Source organism: Danio rerio, chromosome 16 (assembly GCF_049306965.1).
Source record: "Danio rerio strain Tuebingen ecotype United States chromosome 16, GRCz12tu, whole genome shotgun sequence".
Lineage (NCBI taxonomy): Eukaryota > Metazoa > Chordata > Actinopteri > Cypriniformes > Danionidae > Danio > Danio rerio.
The window spans coordinates 17748845-17766235 of NC_133191.1; the positions used below are offsets into that span (position 1 = coordinate 17748845).

General features: G+C 34.8%; 1 protein-coding gene across 5 annotated transcripts in view; it reads right to left on the reverse strand.

The window, feature by feature from the left end:
* si:dkey-17m8.1 overlaps positions 1-17391 on the reverse strand; it is a 32154-nt gene that overhangs the window by 7574 nt on the left and 7189 nt on the right. For 2 of the 5 annotated variants that reach the window (XM_073926001.1, XM_001336948.9), the window contains exons 10-19: positions 16899-16956; positions 16606-16758; positions 14481-14523; positions 14207-14334; positions 13966-14019; positions 9590-9730; positions 8625-8751; positions 7538-7621; positions 6617-6664; positions 4721-4862 (exon numbers count right to left, since the gene is read on the reverse strand). In XM_073926001.1, the coding sequence (XP_073782102.1) occupies positions 4721-4862; positions 6617-6664; positions 7538-7621; positions 8625-8751; positions 9590-9730; positions 13966-14019; positions 14207-14334; positions 14481-14523; positions 16606-16758; positions 16899-16956 (978 nt within the window). Of the gene's footprint in view, positions 1-4720; positions 4863-6616; positions 6665-7537; positions 7625-8624; positions 8752-9589; positions 9731-13965; positions 14020-14206; positions 14335-14479; positions 14524-16605; positions 16759-16898; positions 16957-17391 lie in introns of all 5 variants that reach the window. The other 3 variants (XM_073926000.1, XM_009292212.4, XM_017351485.4) reach the window with 2 other exon arrangements.

Below are 17391 nucleotides of genomic sequence, written 5' to 3' on the forward strand. Positions count from 1 at the left end.
CTCGAGTCACTGGGCGTTGCGGGCACTGTTATACAATGGTTCAGATCTTACCTCTCTGACAGGTCATTCAGGGTGTCTTGGAAGGGAGAGGTGTCCAACCTACAGCATCTAAACACTGGGGTACTCCTAGGCTCTGTTCTTGGGCCACTTCTCTTCTCCATCTACACATCATCTCTAGGACCAGTCATCCAGAGACATGGATTCTCCTACCACTGCTATGCTGATGATACCCAGCTATACCTCTCTTTTCATTCTGATGATCCCTCGGTTCCAGCTCGTATCTCAGCCTGCCTGTTGGATATTTCACACTGGATGAAAGATCATCATCTTCAGCTGAACCTCGCAAAAACGGAAATGCTTGTAGTTTCTGCCAACCCGACTCTACACCATAACTTTTCAATCCAGATGGATGGGGCAACCATTACTGCATCCAAAATGGTGAAAAGCCTTGGAGTAACGATTGATGACCAACTAAACTTCTCTGACCACATTTCTAGAACTGCTCGATCGTGCAGATTCGCACTCTATAACATCAGAAAGATCCGACCCTTCTTATCTGAACATGCAGCTCAACTCCTTGTTCAAGCTCTTGTTCTCTCCAAACTGGATTACTGCAACTCTCTACTAGCTGGGCTTCCAGCTAACTCTATCAAGCCTCTTCAACTGCTCCAGAATGCAGCAGCACGAGTTGTCTTCAATGAACCTAAACGAGCACATGTCACTCCGCTGCTAGTCCGTTTGCACTGGCTGCCAGTTGCTGCTCGCATCAAATTCAAAGCTCTGATGTTTGCCTACAAAGTGACCTCTGGCCTTGCTCCTTCTTATCTGCTCTCACTTCTGCAGATCTATGTGCCCTCCAGAAACTTGCGTTCTGTGAATGAACGTCGCCTCGTGGTTCCATCCCAAAGAGGGAAGAAATCACTTTCGCGAACGCTCAATCTGCCCAGTTGGTGGAATGAACTCCCTAACTGCATCAGAACAGCAGAGTCACTCGCTACTTTCAAGAAACGACTAAAAACTCAACTATTTAGTCTCCACTTCACTTCCTAATCTGCAAATGCCTCTTTGAATATCACACTAACTGTAAAAAAAAAATAAAAATAAAATTAAAAAAAATATTACTAATACTACTAATATTTCCCTTCTTAGACTTTACAGACCTGAAACTTGCCTATAGCACTTATTCATTGTTGCTCTTAGTTGTGTAAATTGCTTCCTTGTCCTCATTTGTAAGTTGCTTTGGATAAAAGCGTCTGCTAAATGGCTAAATGTAAATGTAAATGTAAACACAGATGTTTTTTGTAAGGAGTAGGCAAGGACAGTTTCAAGTGTGGGATCTACAAAGTAGTCTTGTAGGAATTTGCTTAAATATAATCACATCTCTAAGCATACTTATATTAAAAATGTTGATGTAGAATGATAATACTACAAAATAGTAAGTGCTGTCACATATCTCCTGCATCCTTTAATTGCAAATACTCAAAAAGTTATTTCATATATACATTTTTATAAATGGTATGAAAAAAGCTAGGAAGACAGTAGAATGGCTAATCTATTTCTAAATGATTTCGCAAAACATGTGCTTCACAGACAACATGTTTTCAATGAGCACACATAAGTTTAATGAGAGAACAGAATGACCTCTTAACCCTGATTTCAATAAGGACTTATACATTCACACTATATAAAGATATGTGTTGTATGGTTTATAGTTTATAAACGCAAATGACCTCATGGAAACATCAAGAATAATTCTTAAAGCTGCAGCCCATAGCTTTGTCTCTGTCACCATCTACAGGTTTTAAACCTGAAATTGCAGTTATATGGAGAACGATCATCATTAAATGCCGTGTGCATCAGATCGGCACAGCTCCTTAATACAAATACAACATTCTGAGGAGTATGTTTGGCTCTAAGTTGCTGGACTAGTGAGGAGACTGTTCAACGGACTCTACATGTTGGAAGTCATGTAAATTTAGGCAGGCATGTTACTACATATCATGCTTTCACAGTGATTAAACTTAACAACCATTTATCACCTTACTCACGGCATATTCCCTTCTTCTATCCAATTGCAACTTCAGCTTTAAGAACATGTGGGAATTAATGTATCAGCAATGATTGCTCACTGGTGTGTAACACTGTGCCCTAACAGCACTCGATGTGACAAGATTTCTCCAACAAAAAAAACAATCCACAAAGATTTAGAAAAGTGCACTGCACTCCCAACAAAATTGACAGGTTTATAATAACATTAATAAATATTAAACCTCACCAACATTACTAAAAGCACACACTGACTAAAAGATTTTGGAACTGTTGATTCACAGTTCTACTTTTCATGTTTAAAGATTAGCTATATATAGCTATATGTATGATTTCAGTCAGGATGAAAAACTATATTTATACACACACCGGCCACTTTATTAGGTATACCTGCTTGTTAACACATTTCCAATCACATGGCAGCAACTCAATGAATTTAGGCATGTATACATGGTCAAGATGATTTGCTACAGTTCAAAAAGAGCATCAGAACGGGGAAGAAATGTGATTTAAGTGACTTTGAACATGGAATGGTTGTTAGTGGCAGACAGGCTGGTCTGAGTATTTCAGAAACTGCTGATCAACAGGCATATTTAAGCACAACCATCTCTAGGGTTTACAGAGAGTGGTCCGAAAAAAGAAACTATTCAGTGAGTGGCACTTCTGTGGGTGTATATGCTTTGTTGAAGCCAGAGGTCAGAGAAAAATGGCCAGACTGGTTCGAGCTGATAGAAAGGCAACAGTAACTCAAATATCCACTCGTTACAACAGAGGTATGCAGAAGAGCATCTCTGAATGCACAACACGTCAAACCTTAAGGTGGATGAGCTACAGCAGCAGAAGACCACACAGGGTGCCACCCCTGTCAGCTAAGAACAGACAACTGAGGCTACAATTCCCACAGTTTGAAAAAACTTTGCCTGATCTGATGAGTTTCGATTTCTGCTGCGACATTCAGATTGTACGGTCCGAATTTTGGCATCAACAACATGAAAGCATGGATCCATCCTGCCTTGTATCAACAGCTCAGGCTGGTGGTGGTGGTGTAATGGTGTGCGGGATATTTTCTTGGCACACTTTGAGCTTATTAGTACCAATTTAGCATCATGTCAATGCCACAACCTACCGGAGTATCATTGCTGACCATGTTTACACCTTTATGACTACAGTGTTCCCATTCTGTTTTGATGACTAGCAAGGGTAACTTTTTTACTAATTCCATTCAAGAAGTGAAACTGGTATATTGTATACATTCATTCCACACGCACTGATATATTTCAAGAGTTCATTTCTTTAATTGTTGATGATTTTGCTGACAACTAATGAAAACCCCAAAATGAGTATCTCAGAAAATAAGAACATTGTGAAAATGTTTAGTATTAAACACAGCTGTGATGCCACACTCTAATCAGCTAATTAATTCAAAACACCTGCAAAGACAGACTTAATTGCTCAGTCTACATCTGTAGGCTACACAATCAAGTTACGGTCACACTAGAGTTTGTTTGCGAAATATTGTCTGCAGTGCTGCGAAAAGGGGCCGGATTAAACAAGATTATTAGACATTAAAAAAGCCATGTTTTAAATTTCTGTCCAGAGAGTTTTGATCCTCGGTTGGTTTCACGCAGTCAGTTGATGCAATTTTGCAGGTCAGAGTTCACCAAGCTTGAACTTTGCACCGCAGCAACCTGCGAAACTTAATGCATGACCCTGCGTTTCCGGTCTGATGCATTCGTGTGCATATGAATGGAAGTCTATGGGAGGAAAAGCCCAGTGTGACCGCAGCTTCATAGGGAAGATGGTTGTTCAAAACAGTTAAACAGTTGTTCAAAAGGTGACCATTAACATCTTGCACAAGAAGGCAAGACACAAAAGGTCTGGCTGTTCATAGACATTACTTGTGTCAAGCCACTCCTGAACAACAGTGTCAGAACCATCTTGTCTGGGCTAAAGACTGGACTGCTGCTGAGTGCTCCAAAGTTATGTTCTGTGATGAAAGTAAATGTTGCATTTCCTTTAGAAATCTGGGTCCCAGCGTCTGGAGAAAGAGAGGGGAGGCACACAATCCACATTGCTTGAGCTCCCGAGTAAAGTTTCCACAGTCAATGATGCAGAAGAGCTGAGGGCCACTATCAGAGCAAGCTGTGCTCTTATTACACCCGAGCAGTGCCATAGACTGATCACCTAAATGCCATGCTGCATTGCTAAATGAATTGCTGTACATGCTCATATTTTTCATGTTCATACTTTTCAGTTGGCCAAGATTTTTAAAAATTCTTTAGTTTTATGAAATAATAAATTTTTCTGAGATACGTTAAAGAGATAAAGTTAAAAGAGATAAACAAAATAAATATATATCAGCCTGTGTGGAAAGAAAGTATACATTGTACAAATTTAACTTTTTAAATGGAATTAGTAAAATAAATACAAATTTTGAAGATATTCTAATTATATGACCAGAACCTTATAGGACACAGTGCAAGTAGTACCACAAGCTGATATTGATAAACACATTTTTTTCATACGTTTCATGTTTAGGAAAAAATATACAAATTTCATTCTAAATTTTAATTATAGGACACAATATAAAATATTTCTATGTACTGTTAATAAATGAAGGCTCTGATTTGAATAGCAGTGTACACTTTACTATAGCTGTAGTGCTCAGACTGACCAGTAGGGGGCACAGCACAGATGCATAATGCTGGGGACGTAGGTGGAAGACTGAACTGATCCAGTATAGTATTGGAGCGGGCCGGGTCAATCACTGTGACATCGCTGCTGGAGGCAGGTCCAGTGACAGCCCACACAGAACACTTAGGATGAAAGTGTATGAAGTTTAAATGATGCAACATGGTAATTTGATGAAGATGGTGGTTCAATGCATTTTGTACGATTAGATATTTTAAGTATCTGTTCATTTTTTACAAGAAATTTCCAGTTTTGTTTATCTTTCAAATATATAATTGAGTGGAAAATTATTTTAATAAGAGTAATATGCAATGTTTTTCATGCTTGTTTTCTTGCTTTAAATTTAGTTTGAAGACCAGTTTTCAGCATTAACAAATATTAACTATAACTTTTGCCTGAAATAAACATCTAATGGGCTATATTGATTGAGACTTTTAATTTTCATTAAAAATTCTGCTCAAGTGCAGGGAGCACATTCAAAATTAAATGTTTAAGATTCAGCCATTGTCTTGGTAATGTAAGTGTATATTTTTATGTAAGTGTAGGTTTTTAGTATTCATTTTTTCCTGATATTTATAAAGTTGAATAACAAGATGAATAAATAAGAAAATAGCGCTCTTCTACCGATCCAGCTATAACTGGCAGTATGCTTTCGTTGGACAAAGTGCTTATCTCTACAGTGATGTCAGCAGATCCAAGTACACTATTGTGGAAATGATCCATGCATGAAATATTACACGTTATGACAAGTTTTGTTTGCTACACAACTGAAAATGTGCTAGATATAACATTGTTTTCAACAGGTTTTTATGGTTGGAGTTGTAATATTATAAAATACTATAATGACTTCTCAATGGTGAATGACATGATCTAGTGTTATAAGGTTGTCTGTGGACATTTTTTCGGTTCATAAGATGCATTTTAAATCCTATCATGGTTTGATTAGCAGTTTTATATATATATATATATATATATATATATATATATATATATATATATATATATATATATATATATATATATATATATATATATATATATATATATTCACTAATGGTCAAGATGATTTGTAGTACCCAGATAGTCCCATGTTATTAGTTTGAGTGGTTGTTATCTGGAATTATTAAATGGCTGTCTGGAATATTCAATTCTGATTGGTCAGTTGGGACATTCCAAGGTATGTTATCCCAAGATAACAACTGCAAATTAATGCAGCCTCATCTTGGAACTTCAAATCACCTTGACCATAAGTCGATACATTCCAATCTATATACTTGCATTCATTCATGTTTGTTATGCTGCATTTAATGACTGTTAATGCCATCTTGTGAATTAAAATATATAGGTCAGTCTATGCTTTATTCAGCCAGTTTCATTTGTGTCAGCTTTGCATTATTAATCTTATGACCAAATAATGCACAAGTTAGTGTATACTCCTTAAGCTGTTTTAGTTTCTGTCAGTTTTTTGTAAGCTGAAAACATAAAAAACTATTATAGCTCAGAACAATTTTTTGTGCCTAATTATTGTTTTGTGGCAAGTAGTCATGTAATTAGCAGTATAAAGTACATCCAGGATCGTTGTTTTTTCTGATTAAAGCCTTTCAGTCTTATACTACAGCCCCCCTCTTAACATCAGGCTGCCAATAAGCATGTCAGGCTTTATTCTGCAATAACAACTTACGGGATGTACCTTATCCCTAACATAGCATACAGTGAGATGTCAAAAATTAGTACTAAAACAATGCTTTATTAATATTCTGCAAATAAGCAAGTAGTGAGAATTGGTACCGCAAAAGTGTTTTTGTTTTTTAAATAAAAACCTCATCACAGAGGTTAATTGGTCTGAAAGTTAAGGATTGTGATGGTTTTTTAAACATACCGTCTGCTCTCCTGATATCTCTGGAGGAACTGCAACAGCACATGTGAGCTGTAAAAGATTAAACATTTACAAATCAAGTAAAATCCTATAAATCCCTGAAACTTGAAGTGTATCATTTCCTCTTTGTGGTTCAAGTAAATACTTCAAGAATAAAAAAAAAATACAATGCAGATAATGACAATTATACATAAAGCTCCTTAAAATTAAAACCTGAATTAACTTACACTAGAGCAGGTAAAAAAGCTAAATTTTATTTAAACTTATTTTTTAACCAGTAACTTAATTAGGGCTAGAATAACAATTATAAAATTCATAATAGGAAAAAAAAGTTGCCCTGTCAATTGTAAAAGTACAAGAATGAGTGAGATTGAAACTGAATAAAATATATATTTAATTATAAATATATTTTATAAAATGTCTATTTATAAACAAATAAATTACAGCTACAAATTCTGTGAATGTTGTATAATAATAACAATAATAATAATAATAATAATAATAACAATAATAATATATATAGATATACATATATATATATATATATATATATATATATATATATATATATATATATATATATATATATATATATATATATATATATACATACACATACATACATACATATACACACACACATATACATATATATATATATATATATATATACACACACACACACACACACACACATACACACATATATATATATATATATATATATATATATATATATATATACATACACATATATATATATATATATATATATATATATATATATATATATATATATATATATATATATATATATATATATATATATATATATTCAATAACATGAAAAGATAAAAGATATTAAAAATAACAAAAATAAAAATTTTATCTTTAAATTTAATTGATCATTTTAACAAACCCCACCTTGGCTGTAGCATCTCTCTGGTCCAGCAGTCTTAGTTGTATGAGAATGGGCACGTCTTTGGGCTCAGGAAGTGGCTCAAAATTCTGCTTTACACAAATAATTTAACAATGATTCATAAACAACTTATGAATCTGTCAATCCTCTAAGAAACTTTAGTTAAGCAGTATGACAGAGAGTTCATACATCATAGAAATTTGCACACATTGTTTATCTAGTAATTAGACTAAGACAATGAGGGCAGGTTACAGAGAAACCTTAGCACACCTGTTGATATACAGGGGTTGGACAATGAAACTGAAACACTGGCCAATTTAAGCTGCGGTCACATTAGAGTTTGAGCTTGTAAAATTCTGTCTTACGGCGCTGCGAAAAGGGGTGGGATTTAACGAGATGATTAGACATTTAAAAAGCGAGGTCCATATTTAAAATTTCTGTACAGAGAGGTCATGTTTTGATCCTCGTTTAGCTTGCTTTTTTAATGTCTAATAATCTTGTTTAATCCCACCCCTTTTCGCAGCGCCGCACAACAGAATATCGCATGCTCGAACTCTAGTGTGACCACAGCTTTAGTGTTGGAGAATTCATGGCTAAATTTGACTAGCCTCGTGTACAATCTTCCATGATTGCACATTCCACCAATAAGAGCAGAGTGAAAAGGTTTAATTAGACTAATAGCACAGTTTAAACATTGTATCCTGAAGGCGGTGCCAAGTATTAAGCTGATAATACACCAATACACACAGCAAGACTAGTGACAGAGTGGTTTGATTAACATAAAAGTGAACATGAAAGTTAAACAGATCTAAATGTTTTGAGCCACCTTTGAGGTTGTTTTAGAGGCGAGTCAGTAGACATTTTTTTCACCAGCATCACAAGGTGACCTGGCCATTATTCTGCAAGAAGAATGTCTCAAAAATCCCTCTGACCTCCGTGCAGGATTTGTATCTGTCATTCCCAAGATGAATTGATGCTGTATTGGCCACAAAAGGAGGCCCTACACCATACATGTAATGTGGTCTAAAACCAGGCATTTCAGTTTCATTGTCCAACCTCTGTATATACTACCTGTAACAATAAGGTGCTTACCTTTATGTTGGTAATAGCAAGAGGCATGCTCCAGCCATGAAGCTGTTTTTTACCCAGTGTACCCCACACATGAGAACGAATTTCCCTGTACAACTCTCTTTTCCTTAATCTGGGTGATGAAGAATTCCTGACCAAGTAAAAAATAATAATATTAAGTAATCAATCATGTGAAAGAACTGGATCAACGCATAAACACAAGTAAAAAAGGTTGTATTAAATCCCACCAATACAAAACATGTACAAGTTTGAGGCCAGTAAAGTTTTTTTTTTTTAAGATAATGCAGATTTATCTATACATCAAGCATGGATTTAATTGCACTATAATCAACAAATCCAGAAAAAAATATTTTAAAAAATCAAAAATACTAAACATTTTGATAATTGAAAAACTATTTCTTGCGCAACATCAGCATATTGTAATTAATTTTGAATACTTGAATAATGATGCTAAAAAATTATTTTAGCTATGATATGTTTTTGAGCTTAGCATAAGACTTTTAAAAAACTAAAAATCTCAGCGACCCCAGTTTGTAACGTGGTTTGATTATATTACATATTTTTCTTAACCAGGTATTTTACTTACACTCAAAACTACATTGTGAGGCAAAATTTTAATCACATGATGCAACCAACATGCAGAAAGAAAAGCACAAAAACAAGAAATTGTGTATTAGAAAGGATGTTTTTCAAAATTACATTCAAATTATAAACATTACTAATTTATGCATTGCTAAGTTGTGTATTTCTTCAGAATGGTTTTTCCACACCATTTGAAACCAAAATTTAAAACAAAATTACATTTCTAAAAACCTATCACAAATATTTAAATAGTTTTACTTTTTGTGAAGACAACATCAATGATTTAACGAAAATGAATTTAAAAAAGTACAAAAAAAATCTATTTAGAAGCATAAAATAATGAAATAGGTAACTAGCATTTAGATGATCCGTTGATGAGGACTCACTCTGTTTGTGGTGGTTTTGTTGAGAGATGCTTTGGAGACCCTGCAGGAGCTTGTGCAGGGGCTGGTGTGGAAGACATGGTTACTGCTAAAGCTGTGGCTGGACCTAACTGACCCTTCGTCAAACCTAAAAAACGATTAAACCTAAGTGGAAAAAAGAGGTTTTGCACAGGAGTTAGTTGTTTGTTCATTCTAATGCCATATCTAAGGCAATTTTAATGCCAAAAACAAATTACAATGACACAAAAGTTATATAACGGAACAAAACAAAACAAATGAAATAAGATTGTAATGGTAGACTCAATTTAACTTAGACTCCAATTTTAATATAAGTTGTATTTGAATAGGGCGACAATAGGTATGAAGTTTGCATGTTCTCCCCATGTTTGCGTGGGTTTCCTCCGGGTGCAACGATATTCCCCACAGTCCAAAGACATGCAGTGTAGGTGAATTGGATGATCTAAATTTGCCGTAATGTATAAGTCAAAACTATAGGATACGAAGAGTTAGATAAACTTATTAATATGTCTAAACCAGCTTTATGTATGTTAGACCCAAGTTCAACAAAATTATTGAAAGAGTTGCTACCTCAAGCAGGAGAACCTCTTCTTAAAAGTTATAAACAATTCTTTATCTTTAGGTCTATTTCAAATCTTCCATTTATGTCTAAAATACTAGAAAAAGTTGTGTCTGCCCAATTATGCTCCTTTCTACAGATGAACAATGTTTTTAAGTCTTTTAGACAGGTTTTAGGCCTCATCACAGTACAGAAACCGCATTAGTGAAAATAACCAACAATTTACTTTTAGCTGCTGACAGAGGCTGCATCTCGTTTTACTTGACCTCAGTGCTGCATTCGACACTAGTGATCATGACATCCTCAGATCGCTTAAATTTTACAGGTGTCCAGGAACAGGCTTTACAATGGTTTAAGTCCTACTTAACAGACCATTGCCAGTTTGTAAATATAAATGGACAGCTTTCACTTGTCAGGCCAGCACTTTCACTCCATGGAGTGTGGAGGCAAATGTATGTGTTTATGCACAGTGATTGTATTGTTCATACTTAACCATACATTTTTTAATATAACATGACAAGTACATTTGCATATATATTGAGTATATTTCTGGAGAAGGGACTGTACTTTTTAGCCCCTCACTTTTATTTCAAGCACCAGTTACACTTACATATACAGTATATGTTATATTGTGCAAATAAAATATAATAAACTTGCAGTCAAATGTGTTTAACATGCAAGAACCATTGATGTTTGTTTTTTTCACATTAGAAAATTTTCAGCAATTGGAAAAAAAAAAAGTAAGACACCACTTAAACTGGGTTTCTCTGAATTTGTGATTTATTGTTACGTGTTTATTAAAATGTAATTTTGATTTTATTCTGTAATCTACTCATGACTTCTTTCCAATAATATAAAATAAATAAATAAAAATATTGTAATTTAGATCCTTTTTGCATAATGTAACAAATAAGCTGCCGTGTCTATTGTGAGATGATTTGATAAATCCTTGATTTTTTTATCATGATAACAGACCTCAAGCTAAATTGGTTCTTCAAACAAGTTTGTGAATCAGATTAAAATATCTGGATGAGATTACCGTGTGCCCTTGTGTTTATTGTGAAGGGCAGATCTATCAATCCTTGAAATCATGATCAGCAATGCAACGATTTGCTGGCAGCAAGACAGGATTTGCTATATGCAACAGAATTAAAACGTTTTTTAATCCTGTGGCATAAGGCAAGAAGGTTGCTGGTTTGAACCCTGGCTGGATCAGTTGGCATTTCTGTGTGAAGTTTGCATGGTCTCCCAGTGTTCGCGTGGGTTTCCTCCGTGTGCTCCAGTGACCTTCTTGCTGTGATGTGACAGTGCTAACCACTGAGCCCACATGCCGCCGACTCCAGTACAATTGATATAATTATTTCTTCATACATAAATCACTAATGGAGAAAATTTGCCACGTCTATTATCATACATTCTCAACAAGCAGGGGCAATACCTTCATTTTAGGCATTTTAATGGTATATGTTATTTCCCAAAGTCTACAAATTAGTCCATAAAGAGTACAAAAAATTACCTGTTAATAATGCCTGGGCCCTTTACTATGAACAATCTCAGGATTAAAGGATTATTTTCGAGTTTACCAAACCACAACCATGGTGTTGGCACCATGCCGCCAACCATAAACTTAAATTCAAAATAGTTAATGAAAGAGGGCAACTACAAGAAAACAGTTTGAATAATACTATATACGTATATAAAGACTTAAATTAAGAGACTTAAATTAAGAAGATTTTCTAGACAAGCAAAAAAAATTGTCTTGTTTTAGGAAATAATATGCCAAAATTTGAATAATAATAATAACAATAATTTCAATAATAATAATAATTTGAATAATTTTGCTGAGAGTAAAAACACGATTATTTTGCTTATCCCAATGGCAGCTAATTTAGCTTGTTTTAAGTAAAAACTCACTTAGTTTTGTAATATTGTATGAATTTTATGAAAAGCATTTTTTTCCAAGGACCTTTAATGTGGATCAAGGGAAATGGAAGGAAAGTCTCTCTTGCATCACAACTGTGTCACTTTGCTAACAGCTAGTTGGTGGAATCTTGATTTGTGATCTCTAATCCAGAACATAACCTGCCTTAATTAGCCATGCAGCAGGAAATACTATGGTGACAAAGAGTGATTGAAGCCATTTGGTCCAAACCCAACCCAGGATTAGTGTAAACAAAACTGAAAGTCTGAAATTCATAGTATAGATGTCAATAATGAAATCTAGTAATCTGAACAATCCACATAGGAAAAATGGACAAAATGTTTCAAAAATATATTTTTAAAAGATGCCCTGTGAAGAAAATCTGGGTTTACCTTGACATAGTTGAATAATAAGAGATTAGAATATGGAAATGGCCTCGCTCTCATGTAAATTGCAAGAGTGTAAATCCCCAGTGGACAAAAGGCCAATCAGAACACAAAGCAGACTGTAACTCATAGGTCATGTCCTCATTATTTGCATGTACTTTAGGTTATTCATCTGGACCTAATGAGCAGCCATGTCACCAGAAGAACACAGACTAAAGCTGCGGTCACACTAGAGTTTGAGTTTGCAAAATTATGTTGTACGGCTTTGCAAAAAGGGGCGCGATTAAACAAGATGATTAGACATTTTAAAAAGCGAGTGATTTAGCAGGTCAGAGTTCACCAAGCTTAATTTTTGCACCTCAGCAACCTGCGAAACTTGACAAATGACCCTGCGTTTCCGGTCTGACGCATTCGCGTGTGTATGAATGGAAGTCTATGGGAGGAAAAGCCCAGTATGATCGCAGCTTTATATGTCGCTCTATATGTAATTGGATGCCTCAGGCTGCATTTTATAAGCCACAACAGTTCCTAGTGGGACAAATATCAATATTTATTTTTATTTAAATTAACTTACTATGTATGTGGGACCTTCACGGGTCACGTGAACAAATACGTTAACATTACTCAAATGGGTTCATATTAAATAACTCACTCTCTCCATTTAACAAATAAAATAAATCTTCACCTATTAAGTTAAAAAGATTTAACTAGGCATCAACTTCCTTTGCATGTTCAGCATACTGTATATCATGCTATGTATAAGTGTGTCTGTCTGTCTCTCTGTCAGTGTTGCACTGGAACTCAATAACATTCACAATTAATGCAAATATGGTCAATTATGGACCTCCTGATTGTAGGTTTTTTTTTTACCAAGTAATAAATGAGCATATAAAACCATTTCTGGAGATTTTTTGGATTTATCTAGGCCACATACCTACTATCTAGATATCAGAGAATAATGTGAATTATTTGGGGCGAAGCAGTGTCGCAGTAGGTAGTGCTGTCGCCTCACAGCAAGAAGGTTGCTGGGTTGCTGGTTCGAACCTCGGCTCAGTTGGTGTTACTGTGTGGAGTTTGCATGTTCTCCCTGCGTTTGCGTGGGTTTCCTCCGGGTGCTCCGGTTTCCCCCACAGTCCAAAGACATGCGGTACAGGTGAATTGGGGAGGCTGAATTGTACGTAGTGTATGTGTGTGTGTGGATGTTTCCCAGAGATGGGTTGTGGCTGGAAGGGCATCCACTGCGTAAAAACATGCTGGATAAGTTGGCGGTTTATTCCGCTGTGGTGCCCCGGATTATTAAAGGGACTAAGCCGACAAGAAAATGAATGAAAGAATGAATTTAACTTTTTGAACCAAAGCAGTATATGGCACCTTTAAAGAATTTTATCTCTATCTCTCTCCTTTGATCTAGTACTTTTATCTTTTTAAAATTTAAGCAATTGAAAGTTGTACTTTTTCTCAAGTATACTTTTTGATTTTCAATCATTATCCTCACCTGCTCCAGACACTACCCTTCCCTTCCACAGGGGGATGCTCTTCTTTTGTAACTCTAGAGGACAACAAAATAAACAAATTATTAAATACAATTCATTTGACATGTTTTGAGTACAAATACAGTTTGTATTGATTTTATTATTAAACTGCTGAGGATGAATCTTACACTCAGCATATAATTCTCACTGACAAATCAACAATTTACTTAAATAATTAACAGGAGGTACAGTAGTTAAACAAACTTTAGTGTTTGGGAGCGCCGCACAGCTTCCTGCAATTCAAACAGTCTCTCTTTATATTGGTTTTTCTCCATAACGACTCGAGCCATTTCAGAACGAGAGAATCGGCGGAGGGAGGTCGGTGTAGACGCCTGGAAAGAACAACAAAAAATTAGCAAAAAAGGACTGTTGTAACATTGTTGTAAGGTAGTAGAAGTAGAGTTTCCATTACAGTAATATTTCTGAAAATGTGAACATTACTAAAAACACGCCATGCTGCTAAAATCTTTTAACTTACATCGGGGTTCTCTGATTGAAACATCTCCAGTTCTTTTTGTAACCTGTTGTGAAAAAGTTTTTTTTTTAAGTTTGGAACCAGTACATTTTAATTAGTCACTTTCCTTTGGCTTATTCCAAGCTTTATCAGGCATCAGCACATCAAAATGAACCTCCAACAACTCTGGATTATGCTTTACTGCTGAATGCCCTTCCTGCTGCAACCCACATTTCTCTACGAGCACTATTCAATAAGCAAATTTAAATTGTCACACTTGAACTAAGAGCCATAAGATTGGCTAGAAGGCAAGTTCCCATCAGCCAACTCAGCAATACTGTTTAAGAGAGGCATGACCAATTCACACCCTCTTCTTCACTTTTCATCTCTTCAGTTCTTCTTCACAGGCGTGGATTGGATAATCGGTAGGACCGGGAGAATTCCCGCTGGGCCGGTCAGTTTTTTGGCCACGAGGGCCAGTGTCCCTAACTGCCTGCATTCACAATTATTATTTATTTATTTAATTAATGATTTTTTTACCAAAGGCTCACTCTCTATTCATTACTTTACCTCAGCTCTACCTTTTATGTATTTTCTCGCAGCCCCATGAGCAGCCTGCAGGTTAATGATGATGTAATTGCCATTCAACTCCCCAGACAGAGTTGTTAAAAAGACACAAGTGGCAAGAGATGAAAAATGGATAATAAAAAGCACAAAGGTGGCGCAGAAAAGGTCATTATTAAAAAAAATCTCTAGAAACTGACGCAGCCAAATGTAATCAGCTAAGTAAATTTTTCGTTATTTACTATAATAATGAGTCGTAAAAGCTCTATAAGTGCTGGCGTAGTCATTCTTTTTTCCAAGATCATTTTCAAGCTTGAATTTCAAAGTAGAGGAAGTTATAGTAGGTAGGTTAATTAAACTCACTGCAAAACATTAAGAAAAAAATTATCTTCATAAATGTATACGCTCCTGTGATTGTAAGATAAAGGGTTTATACTGTGTGTATATATATATATATATATATATATATATATATATATATATATATATATATATATATATATATATATATATATATATATATATATATATATACATATATATATATATATACATATATATATATATATATATATATATATATATATATATATAATTTTTTATTTTATTTTATTTTTTTAGAAAAATTAACAAATACATTAGAAGGACGTGACTCAGGAGATTTTCTTAGCTGGTCATGCACAACTTATAATTTAGACTGAAATTACATTAAACCACATATGGCTTCAAGAAATAAGCTAACAAGTAATGTAAAATTTTTGATTTAGCAGATATATGGCACGAGAAACAGACAATATTCTAACATTCTAATAATTTCTATTCTTTCAAGCACAATCATCTATAGGGCTTATAGAGAATGGCCCGAAAAAGAGAAAATATCCAATGAGTGGCAGTTCTGTGGGTGCAAATGTCTTGTTGATACCTAAAGAAGTGTAGAATGGCCAGACTGGTTCGAGCTGAGGCAAGGCAACAGTAACTCAAATAACCACAAACAACTGAGGTAAGCAGAAGAGAATCTCTGAATGCACAACATGACAAACCTTAAGGTAGATGGGCTACAGCAGCAGAAGATCACACCATGTGCCGCTATGAGTTATGAATTATGTAGCTCAAAAATATAGGAAAACAATGTGTACCACCTTTTAATTCCTAGTGTCTTTCTAAAATTAATATCGTTTTTTTTTTTTTTTGTATTTTATATTGTTGTTTTTTTTATATTTGCACTGACACTTCAAAAAAGATTAAACATTAATTTCATTTTTTGAATGAAATTCGTTCTGTTATCTGTTTATAAATAAAACATGCAGAATTTTAGCCAAATTGTTATGTAAGCTCATAATTACAAATGAAATGTGAATGAAAACAAAAAGGCTTTTAAATGTCTACAATTTCTTATTGCTCACCATCAATTAAAATAAAGTTTCTGGTGTGAAGCCGATCCACACCAAGAATAAAACACAAAAAATTGTAATCCCTGTTTTAGAACAAAACAACTGATATACAGGTGTGAAAGCAAACCAAGTGTCTGGGAAACTGCTGAAAAAGTGTGAATAAACAATGAGTGTTACATTAAAATCAGAAATACCTTTTGCTTTCCTCTTCCATTTCCTTAATTTTTCCTTCAAATCTGGTGATTGTTTCACGGCAAGAAACAAGTTCCAAATTCAGGGCTGATCTCTCATTGGTCAGCTCCTCAACACGGGATATAAGGGCCTTGCGAGCAGTATCCACCATTTCACTAACATGGAGACAAATGCAAAGGCATAGAGACATTAAAAAACATGTGATAGAGGACAGAGACAAATGGGTTGTTCATGTGTCCAGCTCAAATTTGACCATAAACATTGATGCATAAAAAACAACTGCACTTGATCTTACTGGCTGCATTTTAGTTCCTCATACTGAGAAAGAATCTGCTCAAACTGGTCTGAGCTATCTGCGAATAAAACAAAGCCACAAAGATTTAACCACACACATGCACAAGTTCTCAGTTACTGCACACACCAAGCTGATGTGTGAAGGTCTACTTAATAATGAGAATTATCCAAATTATGTTAGGCATAATGTAAAGTCAGTTTTTGCCATAAAGACCAACTAACCATACATTATGATAATTATTTCCAGGGTATCTAAAATAAAAATACTTACATCACATGACTTGAGTTAAAATAAACTACACATTTAAAAAATGGTCATTGGGACAACAGTCAAATACACAGGTTAGTTTAACAAAATATTTAATTTACAATGATATATTTAACTTAATCTGTTACAGCAGAGAGCACAATAATAGCTGTTTTAGTATCCAAAAAAGGGTTAATATACAATAAACTCCCATTCGTTAACACAAGCTAATGCATTAACTAACACT